Source organism: Kryptolebias marmoratus, linkage group LG19 (assembly GCF_001649575.2).
Source record: "Kryptolebias marmoratus isolate JLee-2015 linkage group LG19, ASM164957v2, whole genome shotgun sequence".
NCBI classification, from domain to species: domain Eukaryota; kingdom Metazoa; phylum Chordata; class Actinopteri; order Cyprinodontiformes; family Rivulidae; genus Kryptolebias; species Kryptolebias marmoratus.
The window spans coordinates 16,856,690-16,874,242 of NC_051448.1; the positions used below are offsets into that span (position 1 = coordinate 16,856,690).

The 17,553-nt window shown below is 42.0% G+C and overlaps 2 protein-coding genes across 3 annotated transcripts; one reads left to right on the plus strand and one right to left on the minus strand.

Annotated features, from left to right (window-relative positions):
- Positions 1–196: 196 nt before the first annotated feature.
- Positions 197–1,279, minus strand: ost4 (oligosaccharyltransferase complex subunit 4 (non-catalytic)). Its single transcript, XM_017409089.3, has 3 exons — positions 1,276–1,279; positions 417–555; positions 197–294 (listed from the first exon to the last, which is right to left on the minus strand). The coding sequence occupies exon 2, from the start codon at positions 552–554 to the stop codon at positions 441–443; it is 114 nt and encodes a 37-aa protein (XP_017264578.1). The 5' UTR covers position 555; positions 1,276–1,279; the 3' UTR covers positions 197–294; positions 417–440.
- Positions 1,280–1,995: 716 nt separating this feature from the next.
- selenoi (selenoprotein I) lies at positions 1,996–13,202 on the plus strand. Of its 2 annotated transcripts, none has more exons than XM_025004359.2 (10): positions 1,996–2,194; positions 4,991–5,059; positions 5,400–5,508; positions 6,190–6,264; positions 6,898–7,160; positions 7,249–7,357; positions 7,438–7,486; positions 9,263–9,443; positions 9,529–9,708; positions 11,076–11,141. In XM_025004359.2, the coding sequence occupies exons 1-10, from the start codon at positions 2,138–2,140 to the stop codon at positions 11,139–11,141; spliced, it is 1,158 nt and encodes a 385-aa protein (XP_024860127.1). In that variant the 5' UTR covers positions 1,996–2,137. The 2 variants fall into 2 exon arrangements, with proteins under 2 accessions (XP_024860127.1, XP_017264532.2); XM_017409043.3 differs by having other exon boundaries at positions 1,997–2,194; positions 11,076–13,202.
- The last annotated feature ends 4,351 nt before the right edge of the window (positions 13,203–17,553 follow it).

The window sequence follows — 17,553 nt, forward strand, 5'->3', positions numbered from 1 at the left end:
GCTTATTTATTACAAATTATGTGGTGGACTTTTAGTAGTGAATGATTCAAATTTAGTGTATTTTTTAAATCATAGATGATACACATGCATAAAATTCAGATAAAAAAAAAAAAAACACATCTTGACAGCTATTATGGCTTTAAGTCTGAATGTTATGGGTGTGTGTATATATATATATAAAAACAATCACTTCAAATGAGATTCAAACATTTTTATTAGAAAACAAAAATACTAAGGTGCAACAGAAATTGGTCTGGAGCTGGAGGAGAGCCATGACTCCGATGTCCATCTCACCTAAGGGAGACAAAAGAAAGAAAAAAGGTAGAACCAAGACTTTAAAGTGTTCTGCTTTGCAGACACATCTAGAACCCCCCAGACTGGCTGTGGTGATCTATCTGACAGTGGTAAACACTCACCTCTGCAGCCCTTGGAGCTGGACTCTACTCCTGCTTTTTGGGGTTGTTGACGGCAACGTAGTGGTACAACACGACCAGCAGGAACAAGGACACGCCGAGCATGTTGGCGAAGATGGCCAGCTGCACGTCCGTCACCATCCTGGAATCAGAAGATCCCAAAGAGCAGGGAGGAGAAAAGCACCATGTCGGGTCAGAGGAGGATGAGTGGATTTAGTCTGTTTATCATATCCTCCTGACTTCCAGTAGCTCAAATCTGTCCTCTATGGAGGACATTTGTAAACCTGAATATCTCCCACCTACTGCATACTACTGAATTAACTCCTTTTGCTTCTACAGAGGACATTCAGGGCTTTTCAGTGATACGAAATGTAAAGGAGTGAGGCTGATAACCTGACAAAGATTGGGGAATATTTTTTTTCCTGATAGTCAGGAAGATAAACCCGTGGCTGCTTTGAGTCATGGAGCTTTTTTTAAAAAAAAACCCAGTGACTCCTGGTTAAGCCACGAATACACACATACTGCATAATAGTTGTCGAACATGAACAATAAATGTCAAACAAACAATTTGTGACGCTGTTTTGATACAAGTCGCGTTTTCTATGATAGGGTTCACGTTTTAAATGGCAGTCAAATTTTAAAAAAGCTAAAACACATTTTACAGTTTACGATTTCAGTAACATTGTTAAGCCACAGTCTGCTCAGTAATTCAGGTGCTGACGTCAAGATGTGTAAAGCTAACTTAGCTAGGTGGCGAACTAGCGCAACAAAAACAGCCTTATTAATGCGAGGAACGACGCAGACCAATTAAAACAACAACTACGTCAGACAGAAATATCGCTAAGCTAAACGTAGCTCCTACCTTGATATTTATTTTGTCTTTATTATCTGGTTCGAGTGACGCTTCAGCTTCTCTCGCTGCACACAAGCCAAGAAGTCTCTCACTTCCGGTTGCGGCGGAAAGCCACGTCACGTTTACCGGCGTCACATAAATGTTTTTATTTTATTTAACACATACGACCTAAACGCAGTTAAATCTCTAAAATATATTATCTTGAATATTTTTCATATGTTGCAGATAAATTGTACAGACAACGCAATTTAATCACGTTTCTGCTCATTTTTTTAGGCAAACGTCCAGAGCTGGCCCTTTTTTGGCAAGCTGATTTACCATTTAATAGTTAGCTTAGATTTGACAAGGTACAGTATTTCCAATGTATCTGTAGTAATATTTTTATTCTGAATTTTTCAAATAAAAACTTATTTAAAATACTTCTGATATGATTTTAAATGTAAAATAAACATTCCAGCTTGAAAAATGTCCTGTGAAGTATTCAGTATTAATTTTATGACTATTCAGAGATCAGGAATTTGAATGATGACGAGCAACAGTTTATTTACAACAGTCTGAAAAGATATACATGTGTAATATAATAAGCATAGCTACCTGTAGCTATGCTATTAGATATCGATAAATTCAATATGCATATTTAAGAATGTCCTGTTGAAAAGGATGACCATAAATAATAGTGTGGTTTGATTACATGTTACAACGGCCTGCCATACTGAGTGGGCGTGGCTTCGGTGATTCGACATCGCCTCACCCGGCGTGAAGACGGCGGCTAACCTAGATGGTACATCGAGTCGGCAGCTAACATTAGGGATTTGCCTCTCCTAAAGAAGAGATATTCATTTATCTCGTCGTTGAGCCGCACCTCACCGCCATGGCTCTTTACGAATATGTCACTCAGGAGCAGCTCGCGGGCTTCGACAAATACAAGGTACGAGTGATGAACTGTATTGTAGCATGCTAGCTGCAAACCATTGAACCGATAGATAGATAGCCGCTGTCACGATCCACAGGGTGCTTCCCTGACAAAATGTCAAGGCGGCTGAGCTTATACCGGATCTTATGCACTTTATCACTCAAAATAAATTGTATACATGGGGTACATGAGTAGGGTTATTTTTATCATTTGAACTCTGCCCAGCACCGCAATTGTGTATAACCACAGATTTTATTTTCCGTTCACTTTACGAAAAGTCCTGACTTACTTATTGTCAGTCCTTCTAACTTATAAGTCATTGTCTTTTATTCTGTTTTTTTTAGCACAAAGTGTCATACTTTCTCACTGTCAAAAAATATTCTTAGAAATTGGTGAGCGAAATAAAACACTCAATGCAATGTTAACCTGTATGTCAGCCACGAACAGTGCTTTTATTTTGAAACCGAACACCGGAAGTGTCGCGTTACATGAACCTGCGCTTTGCATTGGCGCAAAAAAAGCTAATGGCTAGCCACTGTTTTCTCTGCCAGTTTTTTTTAATTCAAAAAAGGCTCCTCAGAACAGTGTTTTATTTCACGTCTTAGAGCTCCCCTATCCAGTTATATCTGCGTATAAAACTAGTTTGTTAATGTTTATTTCTGCCCCCTCCGAATAATAAAAGACACCCCGTATAGAAAATCCAATAAGGCATGAGTGGGAGTGGACCCACTCTGGTTGGAAACAGGGACTGTCGTGTGTAATTACACTTATAAGACTTGTGTTGACCATGAAATGTTGTTTTCAAGTTCTTATAGACAAACTTACCTCTGTTGTGTGGTTGTCACAGACAGAAACCTTTTGTTTTCAAACTTCCTGTAAAGATAAACGTTTCTGATAGTAACATGGTGACTGAAGGAATTCCAGTTATTTCATAAGATATGTAACTCTTCCTGAAATGGTTAATGTTCTTTTTTATCAGCACGATGTATAAAATAAAGAATCCTGGTGTGAAATAATATGCCACATCTACTACGAGGTAAAAACAAATCCTCAATTTGCTAATTGGCTTGTATTTTTTCATGTTTTTGCTCCATCAGCCTCATTTCTACCTTTTATTACATTAAAGCTGACCTGAGCTGTTCATCCTGAGGGGCACTTTTTAATTATTGCCCTTTTAATGTGTCTTCCCCTGGTCGGTCCTGCACTGACAGACGGCAGAGGACAGACTCTTTAAAGGTGAACAAATGTTCCTGTAAGGAAGCAAGCAACCAGAGCAGCAAAATGTCTGAATATCATTTATATAAGGGTGCTTCACCCTCATTGCAGTTCTGTTCGAGCTCTTCGAAAAAACAACTAAAACAAGCTAATTATACACCAAAACACGCAGGTGGATCTAAAATAGTGTGCTGTAACTTTTGGTAGCGATGCGGTGCGTAAACATGACAAAATCTGCTAAAAGATTGCAAGGAAAGATACAGAAATCAATGGGATTTTTGACAAAATGTGAAAAAAAACTCAGTCTTCTTTGGAGCTCTATAGCTCAGATGTATTTCACATGACTGAACTGGTGCGCTTTAATATCTTGTCAGTTTTAATCAGTTCTGATTTTTACAGATATGTTTCTCATAATTTTCAGCTGATAGTGGATGTTGTTGCGTTATTTTTTGATATGTCTATAATCTCATGCAAACAAACTCTTTTCTCTCTCCATAACTTTTTTTTCGGCACATATACAAACCCTACATCAAAACGTAAGGAATTTTGTCTTTTTTTTTCACCCAGTTTGCGTCTCACTGTTTATAAGACTTACGTTTTTCTCTCAAATCCACCCAGAATGCAGAGTACGCACACACAGTTCCCATAGACTTTGGCTCTATTTTAAATCGTAATATTGTCCTCAAAATCGGAATCGACGGGTGTTTTTAACTTGTCACATCTTCAACACAAAACGCTGTACAAACCTAAGAATCCACGTGTTTGACCATCAGCGTCTTCTGTGGCTCATGCTTCAAGGATTTTAAAGACACGACTTGCAGGTTTTTAACACAGGCTTACATTTCAGTGTGCATTTTTTGTTTCCCTCTCATTAACCTGGGAGTCAGGTAGTGAGAGACACAGGTGTGTGGTTACCACGGTGACCGTAACATTACTCGTTACACTTCTTATGCTGTTCACGCATCAAATGAAGGCATTTTTGCAAAACTGTTAGTTTTGGGCAGCAGCTGCATCGACACCCTTCAAAAATGTTCTAGTTTGCTTTACCTTCTTTATTGTTTTTGGTTGCAATATTTCTTTTTAAATATGTGATAAATTACCTTTTTTTATTATTTGACAAACACTCATGACATCATAAACATGTCCACAGTGTTATTTTATGAAGTGTTTTACAACATACCTCTAATATGTGTGTTTTTTGTTTTCATGAAACTAAAAGAAAGTCTAATTTAGTCCATGAGTTCAGCACAGTTCAAGCTTATGCGCTCAATGGTGTCGTGGTCAATAAGACAAGAGCGTCAATATCTTGTTTGAAGAATGCTGATCTAAATGAAGATCCTACCAAAAAGAAAGAAATGAGTGTTGCATGAAACTATAAAAACCCGGACGTGTAGCAGAGGGCGTGTGCACAGTCGTTAAAGCGTATGAACATGAGTTAGGGTCCGTTACGCTGGATCTCTTACACATGTTTGTCGCGCTCGGATAAAGTTACAGAAACTGGAGTCTGGTTGTTTTGGTCTTTAAAACGATAGGTTGCCTGAATGATCCTGTAAACCTCTGAAACATTTATTTTTGTGTGTTTGTTTGTTTCCGCAGTACAGCGCCGTGGACACAAATCCCCTGTCCGTCTACATTATGCATCCTTTCTGGAACTTTTTAGTGAAGGTGAGAGACCTGCGGGCGCTCCATCATTAATGAAGTTTCCATGAGTGGCGCCGTGTCATGCAGCGTTTGACTGGGATAGTCTGTTCCGACCTTTCCAAAAAAAAAAAATCTGTTATCATGTGCCTGATAGACTGTACAGACTATTAATCTCTTCCTGATATATTTATCTCCTTATCTCTGCCGTATGACGATGTGACAACAGTTTAAAATATCTGCCTGACACACAGCAGAGAGGATTATAGAGGCCTTGAAGGGTGACAGTTATGTGCTGTAGCTTAATTATTTTTGATAACAAGCGATGATGAACTGTTTTAAATTGTTTGTTTTAATCTCCCAACAGTTTCTACCGACATGGCTGGCTCCAAACCTCATTACATTCACAGGATTTATGTTCCTCGTCTTGAACTTCCTCATGTTGGCCTTCTTCGACTTTGACTTCACTGCCTCTTGTACGTCCTTGGCTTTAATCATTTTCTACAAAGGAATGTTGTTGTGTATTCTTTGGTTTTTGCTGGTTGAGTCCAAGTTCAGCACTTCCTGATCTGGATAATCATCAGTTCAAACCGTCACAGACACAGATTTGCTGTCAGAGGGCCTGTTCACATTTGTCATTACGAAACGGTTTTGGGTCCGTTTTGGGTGGCTTAACTGCGTGTTGGTCAGCTCCGACGCCTCCGTCAGACAACGCTGCTGTCCTGTGACTGACAGCACTCACTTTAAGAGTTCAGACACGTGTTTAGCGCTGACTGATCTCAATCGGACAGTTAAAGACGGACTTCAGCGTCAAATGTCAACAGGCCCAGAGTTACTCTGTGTGTGTGTATCCCTAAAATATAAATAATGATGTAAGAGTCTGTCTTCTGTGTCATCTAACAACATGATTTTTGCTCACATAACACAGGCCTTTGTCACTTTGACCTGAAATCTCTTCCTGTTTGTCTTTAAAACACCAGCTAAACCAAGTTATACACAGTTTCACCTCAAATGTGATTTTTTTTTTTTTTTGTTGTTTCATCATTTTGCTCAGTCTCAGATTGATTTATGTTAAATAATAATAGTGTTAAATCAGTTTACTAACCTGTACTCTGTTGTGTGTGAGTGTATGTATTTTAACATCTGGTGTTTCTCAGCTGCAGGACATGAACACGTGCCCAGCTGGGTCTGGGTTGCTGCAGGCCTCTTCAACTTCTTAGCCTACACACTCGGTGAGTTCTGACCTTACCCTCTGAGGCTTTCGGAGAAATTCGGGCGGGAACCACAGTGACTCCAAAAAGCTCGGAGTCCCACTGCTTCACGATACAGCCTCGGTTGTTCGTGTATTATTTTTGATCGGACCATAAACCCCACACAGCAGGATTTCAGAATCAGCTGCCAGATGTCTTACAGACAGATAAGGAGAGTCAGTCTTATCTGTTTTTTTTTTTTTAAATTTTATTTCTGAGCTGTTGCTGTCAGACTAAGAGTTTCTGTTTAAACCTTTAAGGTCAGTAAGCATTAAGGATGGGCATTTCAAGCAACAATACTTTTCGGATTTTCTGGTTATTATCGCACGTGAGGACAGAGGACGACTCACTGTAGCGACCCCTGAAAAGGCAACAGATGAAAGAAAAATAAGTTTTACTTGTACACCCAATGATTATTTTCTTAGTTTTATTAAAATCTGTCCATTGGTTCAGGAGCCATTTTGCTAACGCTCACAGACAAATGAATATGTGATGTAATCGCGTTCTGTCCAGAAATATTTCCTTGTTACTTTGTTTGTGTTCATATCTGTATCCCGTCATACTCTGCTGTTTCTAACTATCCCCGCCGTCTTTTTTTTTTTCCTGTTTGCGAAGACGGCGTCGACGGTAAGCAGGCTCGCCGCACCAACTCCTCCACGCCACTAGGGGAGCTCTTCGACCACGGTCTGGACAGCTGGGCGTGCGTGTTTTTCGTGGCCACCGTGTACTCCATATTTGGGCGCGGGGAGAGCGGCGTGAGTGTGGCCATACTCTATTACATACTGTGGGTGGTGCTGTTCTCCTTCATCCTGTCCCACTGGGAGAAATACAACACCGGCATCTTGTTCCTGCCGTGGGGATACGACATCAGCCAAGTTGTAAGAACCCACACGTGTAGGAGTTTCGTCGCAGCCTCTTGACCCAGCCAGTCTTTTAAGGTCTTGGTGTTTTTATGTCTCCTCTCAGACAATCTCACTTGTTTACCTGGTCACTGCTGTGGTGGGTGTAGAAACCTGGTACCAACCAGCCGTTTGGAGCTTCCTTTATCGAGATCTGTTCATCTTTATGATCGTGGGTGAGTGTTCTTTGGTCTCTCCGAGTTTATTTGGCCACCTATTCAGGCGTCTGTTAACGCTGACGTGCGCTTGTTTCCAGCTTGTTCCTTTACCGTGGCATTACCCATGAGCCTCTACAATGTCCTGAAGTAAGTACGGGTTAGAAAGGATTTTATCTGGCTCAGTTTTGTCATTAATACGACAGTTCAGATGGTCTGAATTGGGGTTTTTGTAGAAATGTTATGATTAATCAGCTTACCTGTTGTAGATAGCTCTTTTGAAAGACCATAATTCCACAAGAAAAACTTGTTAAAGTAAGAAAACACAATGTGAATCCAGAGTTCTGAGTGATGTAAAATTTACAGAAGAATTTGACACTGAATTGTTAAGACTAAATCAGTGGTGTCCAGTCCTGGTCCTGGAGGACCACCGTGCTGTGTGTTTTAGTTGTTTCTCCGCTCTTCAGCAGGTCTTCATGTTCTGCAGAAGCCCGTTAATCACAGTCATTTATATCAGGTGTGTCACAGCAGAGAAACAACTAAAACAGGGGTGTCCAAAGTCGGTCCTCGAGGGCCGGCATCCTGCATGTTTTAGTTCTCTCCCTAGTGGTTGTAACAACCTCCTCAGCATGTCAGTGTTCTGCTTAGGCCTTCTAATGAGCCATCATTTGATCCAGGTGTGTAAAACCAGGGAGAAAACTAAAACATGCAGGATGCCGGCCCTCGAGGACCGACTTTGGACACCCCTGAACTAAAACATGCAGGATGGTGGCTCTTCAGGACCAGGGTTAGACACCAGTGAGCTAAAAGAGGCAGAGCACTAGCTAAAAGTAAAAAATAATGAAATGTATTTAAATGCTAAAAGTAGGAAAAGGCTAGCTGAAAGGTAAAAGTAGTAGAACAGTAGGTAAAAACTAAAAGGATCATATGAAGACAAAAATAAGTACCGTATTTTACGGACTATAAGGCGCACTTAAAAGCCTTCAATTTTCTCAAAAGATGACAGTGAGCCTTATAATCCGGAGCGCCTTATATATGTAGGAAGTCGTTGTTTTATTATGACTTTGGTTAAACTACAAAGCCGCACCGCTTGCAGCATTAAGGCTCAGTTATAGTCGTGCAGGCCTGAGCGAGCGGTGGAGGCGTTTATACTTGACGCTGACGTCGGTGCAGTATTCTTCCATGAGTTTTGAACCGTTTAATTATCTTTGTGATCTCTCATAGAGGGATCATAGAAATGCTGATACAGGCGAACCAGCTCCGCTAGAGCACTGAAATCGTCCATTTTGAATGGAGCGCGCCGCACACAGTCCACGTGAAGTTACAAAATTTCGGAGGTGCACAACAATGAGCCTTATAGTCCGGTGCGCTTTATATATAACAAAAGTTTGAAAATGGACCATTCATTGACAGTGGGTCTTATAATCCAGTGCGGAAAATACGGTACGTGGAAACAGATTTCAAATAGAACAATGCTTTTGAAGGAATTAAAAAGAACTTAATGTATTTCTATGGGGAAAATATTTGTAAAGTTCAATATTTTCAAAAGTTTAAAAGTTCCAGGAACCTAAAGTCAAAGCACTTATCTCCTAAATGAGCCGAATGTTTAGATATAAGAATGGCTAAAATGGTACAAAATATGCAGAAGTAGTTAGATTGTAAGAAAGTTTGGAAAACATTAAAAACTAACTGTAGTGAGAATGCTGAACCAGCTGACAGCGAGTCAGAGCGACATCAAGACCAAAGTGCATCATCAGTCTAGACAGAATAAAACTTTATTTGTCCAAATTGAGGTAGTTCAAAGAGCTATCTACAACAGGTTGGATAATAATTGCTCATCTTTCCACAGAACCCCACTTCTAAACACCTGAACTATCCCTTTAATGCTGTCCCCCTCCAGTGTTTTGACTCTTTGTGGATTTTCAGGGCTCACCGGAGTAACACTCTGAAGCACAGCAGTCTGTACGAAGCCTTGCTGCCTTTCCTTTCGCCCGTCCTCCTCTTCCTCTTGTCCACCGCTTGGGTCGTCTTCTCCCCGTCCAACATCCTGGATCTGCAGCCCAGGATCTACTACCTCATGGTGGGGACGGCTTTTGCCAACGTCACTGTGAGTATCTTTGCCTTTTTTGCTTTTTTTCCTTTTTAGCCTCTCTGAAAACACTCGTTGAGGTGTGTTTGTGTTTTTTGTTCAGTGTAAGCTGATCGTGTGTCAGATGAGTAACACGCGTTGCCAGCCGCTGAACTGGATGCTGCTGCCCATGACCGCCGTGGTGCTGTTAGCCGTGACGGGGGTCCTCTCCAACGAGACGACGCTGCTTTATCTGTGGACAGCTGCTGTCATCCTGGCACACATACACTACGGCATATCAGTGGTAAGAGCTGCCTCACTTGAACCGTTTTGGGATTTGTGATGAGCTGACATCGTCTCTCGGATGACGGATTGTTAGCGTCGCCGTATCTCCTGAGGTTCTCCCAAATCATAGACCTAGAGTAGCACAGATATCACTCCACTTCAAATTTTACACCACTTTATGAAGTGCGTCGTAAAAACTTGTCATAAAAAACGACACAGTGGCACCGCGAACGCTTTCGTGTCAAAGTCTATAAGTAGTGAGCGGAGCAACAAATCTCGGAGGTTGTGACGAGGCAGCGGGGGTGAAAGCTCAGAGGGATGGTGAGCGCATCCTGATTATAAAAGCTGTTTCCTTGTGGAGACAAAATCATTATCTGCCATGCTTGTTTCATCCAATGTTTACATTTTATCTTGCTGCTTTCTGGCTACTCCGGTGCAGAATTGCCCTTCTGGAAAGGGAGCAAGCACTGAAAGTAGAAACAAACTCGTGCATCGATCCCTGTATTGATACTGTCCGACAACAATTAGTACCATATATTGGTGTAGAATCTCAATCATCCAGCACATGTCTAATCTAAAAGGTTTAAAAAGAGAAGAAGCAGCTGGACTTCTTTAAACTGCATGATGTTGGTGTCGATAATATCAATATTTGGATCGATGCACACACCCCTACTTCAGTGATGTGAAAGTCAGATGAAATGCGACACGACGGTTTAGAATGAGATCACTTTGAAAACCATCAGATATGGATCCAATTTTGTACCACAAATGAAAGTGGCCTAGGTTAGATTTGAGAAAAATCAGATTTCTCATAAAAAACCTGATTTAGGTCAGACGTTCAGATAATTCATAATAATGATTCGAGACACATGAGCCTGCAGTGTGAACGTAGTCATAGAGACTCGGTGTGTCACCAGTCTAATACCTTTAAAATTTTATGAAAGTACAACCAGGGCTGGATCTGGCCCGTGAGCCTTCAGTTTGATACATGTGGTGTAGAGCGGCGGTTCCCAAACGTTTGACCAACAAAATAAAAGTCAGGGAGACTCGTGATCCCGACTGCTGCTGGGTGAAGGATGTTAATGTGGCTTATAAGCCATTTAATAAAGAGCTTTATCACCCATTATTTTATTTTACATCCCCTTTTATTCCCATTGATTTTTATTTCTTTGCCACCGTTGTGGCTAAATATGCTATTAGCAATCCTCTTTGATTTGATTTCTGTGCGCCTCAAGACCTCCTTGGTGAGAACCTGACTCCAGCTTTAGGCACAACTTCTCCAGAGCATCCGTTTCTGGTTTTATGGCGCCAAATTTCATCAAATCTCAAGTCTTTCTGAACTGAAACACACTGAATGCTTGTTTACTTGTTTGTTTGTCTTGCTAGGTACAACAGCTCAGCGGCCATTTTAACATCTTCGCCTTCTCCCTGAAGAAGCCCAGCCGCGACTGACAGGAGGAGGAACGAATCGGCTTGACGGTAGCAGAGGTTTAAGCTGCTCCTCTCTTCGGCTTCCCGACACTTCATCACCACGGATACCGCATCCCCCCCCTTCCCGTCCCATCTACAAGCTGAACGGACAGTGGCCCCTCTTTTTTTTTTTTTTTTTTTTTCCTCCCAAACGCACATTCCCAAAGCAGCCAATCAAACTCTGGTCGGAGCGATGGGGGCGGGCCCGGGGCCTCTGGCTCCCGTCACTGCTGATTGGCCCACTGAGTTGAGCCAACGAGGTGCAATTGTTTCCTACGGAAATGTGCTTCCGTCGTGAGGGCAGGAGCCCAGACGAGCCACGGAGAGACGAACACACATTTGTACTTCTGTCTTTGCGAGGGCCCCTCTCTTCTTCTTCTTTTTTTTCCCCCCAGCACACTTGTCCCAACCTCAACAACCACAAGTAAATCCCTCACTTTTAACAAAAAGATAAACAGAAGAACAGCCCTGAAATCCAGCTTCTCGACTTCAGTCTGCCAAGACTTGCCAAATAATAAAAAAAAAAGTCTTGAAGGTCCGAAACGTCTATATGTCCTCAGAAAATAGACGTAGAAGTGAATGCTCCCACAGATGGAAGAAACTGTGGCGTATACGTTGACACAAACACAGCTACTGACGTGAACCCACAGTTAAACTCTCATAGTGTTATGAATGTATAATATGCCTTTTGGGGGGGGAAACAAAATTGTCATTTCAGTGAAATTTTCTGAACAGAAATGTCTGAAGTCACGTTAATCCAAACCCGACCACACCTGGGAAGGCGTGGCTCGTACAGCTCCAGCTGCGGCCGCCGTTTAAAGGCTTAGTCATCATTTCCTTTTTCGTCTCAGATCTTCAGATCGGCTCCGGTCGGTAATCTCTGTAATCAATGTTAATAACCACATGTGTGTAAATACATATGAAGGAATAGTTCAGGGGTGTGGGTTTTCTTTTTAAATTTTCAAATTGTCTTCAAATTTTATAACCGATTCTTTTGGGTTTTTTTTTTTTTCCCCCTCCTGTAAAATATTGTGTACATTTCCCTCTAATTAATTTGACTTTGTGCTCTGTGGTGACAGCTAATTATTGACTAACGGGGTAGAATCAATCAGGGTAACCTCTACTAACCCTCCACCTGTACCTCCCTCTGAGCACTGGCCTCTCTGCTCTCCCTTTCCTTCGAGGTGTCGTGTTGTCATGCTGATTCGTTCTTCTACTCTGATGATTTGTTTTTTTTAATATATATTTTTTTCTTTAAGTTAATCTTTGGCGAGGTGGCGGTGTGGGCTGGAAGTCGCGCTAGGCTTGAATGAAGAGTGCGTCCAAAAACCGTTCAAAGGAGCGGACTCACTCTGAGGGAACAAGCCTCCGAACAGGACACGTGCAGACGCCGCGCCCGCCGCCTGGCCCTCTCTCAGATATCGCATCTTTTTTTTTTTTTCTACCGTCTGTCGTTGAGCTCGTTTAACACTGGTCTTTCTGCATGTTTGATGCTTTATCTCCAAGATGGCGGACAGTCCTATGGGACGGCGGCACGCGGTCTTGCGAAGCCACGGGAAATGATTTGAAGTCTGTATCGCCTCAGGGGGCGACACCGACTGCGCCCCAACGTTGGGGTGCTGTTTGAAGCTCGACTTGTTGAGGGGGGGGGGACAACAAAAAGGACCAGTTCGTCTTTTTGTGAGCACTTTGTTGTTGTTGTTTTAAGATTGTCCTCCTTAACGGTTTCTAGTTTGGATGTAAAAGGTGAAACAGGTGGATTCAGTCAGCTCCAAACGAAGGGCCCGATGTCGGGGTCTTTCTGGTTATGAGGCTGTTTGTTTTGTTTTAACGCACAAACCAAAACAGTTTCTGTTGGGAAAACATTGAACTTTTTTTTTTTTTTTCCAAGAATATTTATCTGGGAGTTTGATTGTTGATATCTTTTAAAGTGGGGTTCAGCGGAGTTAATATCTTACCCGTTGTAGATGGCTCTTTAAACGACCTCAGTTTGGAGAAGCAGTTTATTTCTGACCTGATTGATGAGCTAACAGCTGGTCCCGGAGGGCCACCATCCTGCATGTTTTCCTTGTTTCCCTGCTCCAACACACCTGATTCAGTGGTTAAATCACCTCTTCTTGTTCTGCAGAAGCCTGTTAATCACCCATTGATTCAAACCAGGTGTGTTGGAGCAGAGAAACAAGTAAAACATGCAGGATAGTGGCCCTTGAGGACCAGCGTCGGACACCCTATCGAGGCCAAGACCAAAGACTCGAAGATTTTTATTTTATAATTGTTGTCAATTTCACATGAAACAGTTATTTCTATGAATATCTATGGTTAGCTGTAGGACTTCCAGTGCAGCCTGGGAGAAATACCATATTATTTCTGCCGCATTAAAACGTGCTGTAAAATCGACGACAATGTAAAGGTTTATAAAATAGTGTTCACATGATAACATTTTAGAGATTGGAGCTGTTATGAGACAGCATGTGGTAGACGGACTGAAGCTGTGAGCGGGAAACTGATCTGAGAGTTTTCAAACATTTCCCTTTTACCAGAACTACTTCCACCTGAAAACCTCTTTTTTTTAACTAATTGTTGTAATATTTAACTTTCTTAGACTTTTATCTGTGGTCTGGGCCTCACTCAGACTAGCCGTAGCTCATCAAACTAAGGTCAATGAAAGAGCCGTCTGCAACAGGTAAGATGTTAATTGTTCGTAACAGAAGCACACGTCAGAAGATCTTTACTCTCCGTTTAGTTGCCTGTCGGTTTGTCCCGTCACAGTAACGCTCATCTCACACAGTGCTCAAGTCACAGAGGAAACGTTAGAGACGCAACATGAAAACTGTTATTTTTTTATTGACTTTGCAGGCCTGGTTTTACCGAGCGACACGGACGCTTTAGGGCAACGTTTTGGTTTCCTTGTAAGTTTGGAACGATCAAAACTATCTCCGACTGCCATTAGACTCAAACAACAAGCTCAACGAGCCGCTGTACTGCAACTTGGGAACATTTTGATGCAACTGCAATAGTTTCTATTTTTTTGTTTTATTTAATGTTTGTCCCAAAGACCCATATGTGTGACTTTGGACACTGAAGATTGTTGTGATGTGGCAACGACTGTGATTCTGTGCAGCTTCGTCAGTGTATGCGCTGTATGTCTGAATGTCTCTGTAAATACACGTCATACTTTTATTTAAGTTTCTTTTTTTTAAATCTACAAACGAGTGTCTGGCGGATCTCTCCCGATGTAGGGGACGTTACTTGGACGTGAAGCCAATCTGCTTTGCAATCTACCAGTCTGTCTCCAGCTCTTGCAGCTGTCTTGTTTTTGTTATTGGTAATTATTTTGCCTCTTTATTGTCTGATTGTATCAGTTCCAGGTCTTTCCTGTGGGGTAAGGAGTGAGGAGCTGCGGGTGTGACGGCCTGCACTCTGAACTGTAAACACTACAAGGACTGCGAAATGTCAAAGGATTTTTGTCGCTTGTCACCTGGAAGAGAAAAACATATGTGCCATTCAGTGAAACAAGAGTTTGTCGGGCACCTGGCAGGTGAATTCCCAGATTCTTTACAGTCCACTTATATCCGTTCTTTCTTTCTGGATTTTTTTTTTCTTTCTGTTTTTAAAATGAAGTCTTAACTCTCCCCCCAAATTAATAAACTAAGCCGTTGTTCTTATTACCTCTCAGGCAAATGAGCCAGAGCTTCAGTGTGACTATTTGTGACATTGTATTTAACCAGTGAGAGACAGGGCTGTCATAACACAAATAAAACTCGACTTTCTTAAAGGTTTTTCCGTTTTGTTTTTGTCAAAACATCTAGCTTTGTCGATAAATATCAGGGCTTGTCTTTTCAGTTTGTGTCCACATGGTGGCAGCAGAGAGCAGCACTGAGAGGGGAAAAAATGTGTATATTATTGTGGGGACTAGAAACTGGGGGGTATACTGTACTAATTTGAACTAATGCTCAGCCACCACTGGGTGGAGACATTTGTTGCTCAATAGGGGTAACACAGACCTCATGATGTTCGGGTTTGATCTAAAAGCATGTCATATTCAATTAACAGAAACATCCGGGTTCCTAACTTCCTCCAGGAAAACTGTAACGAAGGTGAAACTGACTGCAGGTGATTTTTAAAGCTTCTTCTGCTATGTTGCTGCTCAAAAATCAATTTCTTCCAGAAAATGAGCTCCAAGTCAGGGTCTTTAAAGTCTGATGATTGAAATCGAACAGATAATGAGCTGCAACATACTATCATAAATATAAAATCAACGTGTAGATGAAGACATTTGAACAGAATAAATGCTTTAAAGTTTAAGCCTAGGAAGCCGGGTCGATAATGTGGGTTTATTGCTCTGCGCATCTCTGGGATTTGGGTGATTTGTGCTGACAAAAATGTGCATTAAAAACTTCCAGAAGGTGGAGTTCTAGATCAGCACATTTTCTGCTTTATGCGTTTTTTTTTTGAGGAGTAATTGAGAATGAAAACCATAAGCAGTTCATCAGCTCACAGTGCTCCCCTAAACGAGCTCCACAGATAATGTGACTGATGGTATTTTTACAATCCTCTTCACAGTTTGAACAACATGTGTTGAACTTAACACCTCTGACTCATGTGGCTCTGCTCGCTTTTACAGACTTCATTAGTAATTGATACATATTTGCGCCTTAAAGTTTGTTTGGCAGCAAAAAGTTTTTTTTTTTTTCTTCTTTTTATCGGATTTGGGCAAACACAGAAACTCTTAAATCAGCCCCAGAGGGCTTGTATGAAGGAATTTTAACAGGAAAAATAGGTTCAAACAGGGTGAAATCTGAAATGCCCTACATATTCTTGGGAATTTGAGAGCGCTGATGTTTCTAAACGCTCGTATGAGACGCCGCCTGTATGTGGCGGTCGAGCCTGTCTGCTCAGGTCTTTGCCCTGCTCTGTGTTAATTGGTGCCGAGTTCCTTAATTGACCGGTTTACCTTTTTTTTTTTGTTGTTTTTTTGTTTTTTTGTTTTGTTACAAAAAATGGATTCTCTTGTTCTGAATAATCCTATTATCACAGCACTGAGATGCTTTTCACCTTTCGAGGAGAATTGCTGCAAACATTCAGCTGCAGATTCAAGACCTAAAACACCTCCAGAACGTTTGAAAGTTTCCTTTCTTCGTTAGGATGTCTTAAAGCTAAATATGTTACTGTTTTAGTTCAGGTTAAGTCTGCGTATGAAGCTGTAAATTCAATCCATCTAACACTTCCTGTCCCAGGGGATCTTCGTCCAGCTCCTCCTGAGGAATCCTTTGTTGCTCCAGAGTCTGGGTATGCCCAGTTATGGCCAGTTCAGATTATTTAACAATAAATGTTTATAACCAGCCCATTTAATTGTCTGACCATTCAACTGGTCTACCTCTAACTCAGACCAGTGAGTCCTTTTCCTCGGTTTTAGCTAGCGATGAATGTCTTATTCAGTTTTTGCCGTACTTTCAAACTCCATTGTGTTCATCAGAAAGGAAGAAGACAAATGCGTCCATCCTCTATCATCTCTTTTTATCACCACGCCATTGGGCCAAGTTCTCGTGTGTCGAGGTTAAAGCGGTTGCGTCCCTCTGTTCAGGACGTCTTTTAGTGAATTACCTGGTGTTGAGCCTGAACTGACAGGTAATCAGACGTGGCATCAATTAAACAGCACCGCGGCTCGGGTTACTGTCCAGCGGCGCCGGACGTTTTGTGCACCGCTGACCCCACTCAAACTCACCGCCGTGGCCAGCAGCCTAAGGCCAGCGGGGCGCCTTCGCCAGCCTGGACTGCTAACCCCCGCCACTGCCATTACCACCACCGCCGTCATCGCCACCCCCTCTGTAAGGCCACGCTCAATTATGGATGACCAGCATTAGAAACCAGACCCGCCAGAACACACACTTGGCCACACTGACACATGCACACAGAAACAACGCGATGGGCACGACGATTATTCTCAGAGACACCCAAGACTATTGAAGCGCTAATGGAGCAACAGCATCGGTTTCAGTAGATAACCCCTGCAGCCTGTAGATAACCACCAGTATGCGTCTCCTGTAATGCCGTCACTAAGTTTCCTTCAAATTATATTACAACCGACTCGTCCCTATCATGCCAAAATTGGAGGGGTTTGTCCTTACGGGAATCAGAATTGTGTTTATTTCACTAGAATAGTGTATTAGTTCTTATATCAGGACGCTGATACTGAAGGCAGCTGCATGTCTCCCTTTGATTGACCTTTTAATCCTGCACTTGCTCCTGGCAGGAGAGCAGACAAAGGAGTCATCAGTCTTTAACTCTGGATTTTCCCCATAACTGATGGCATAGAGCACACATGTCAAACTCCGTTCCTTTGGGGCTGCTCTCCTGCATGTTTTAGACGTGTTCTTTCTTTAAAACACCTGCT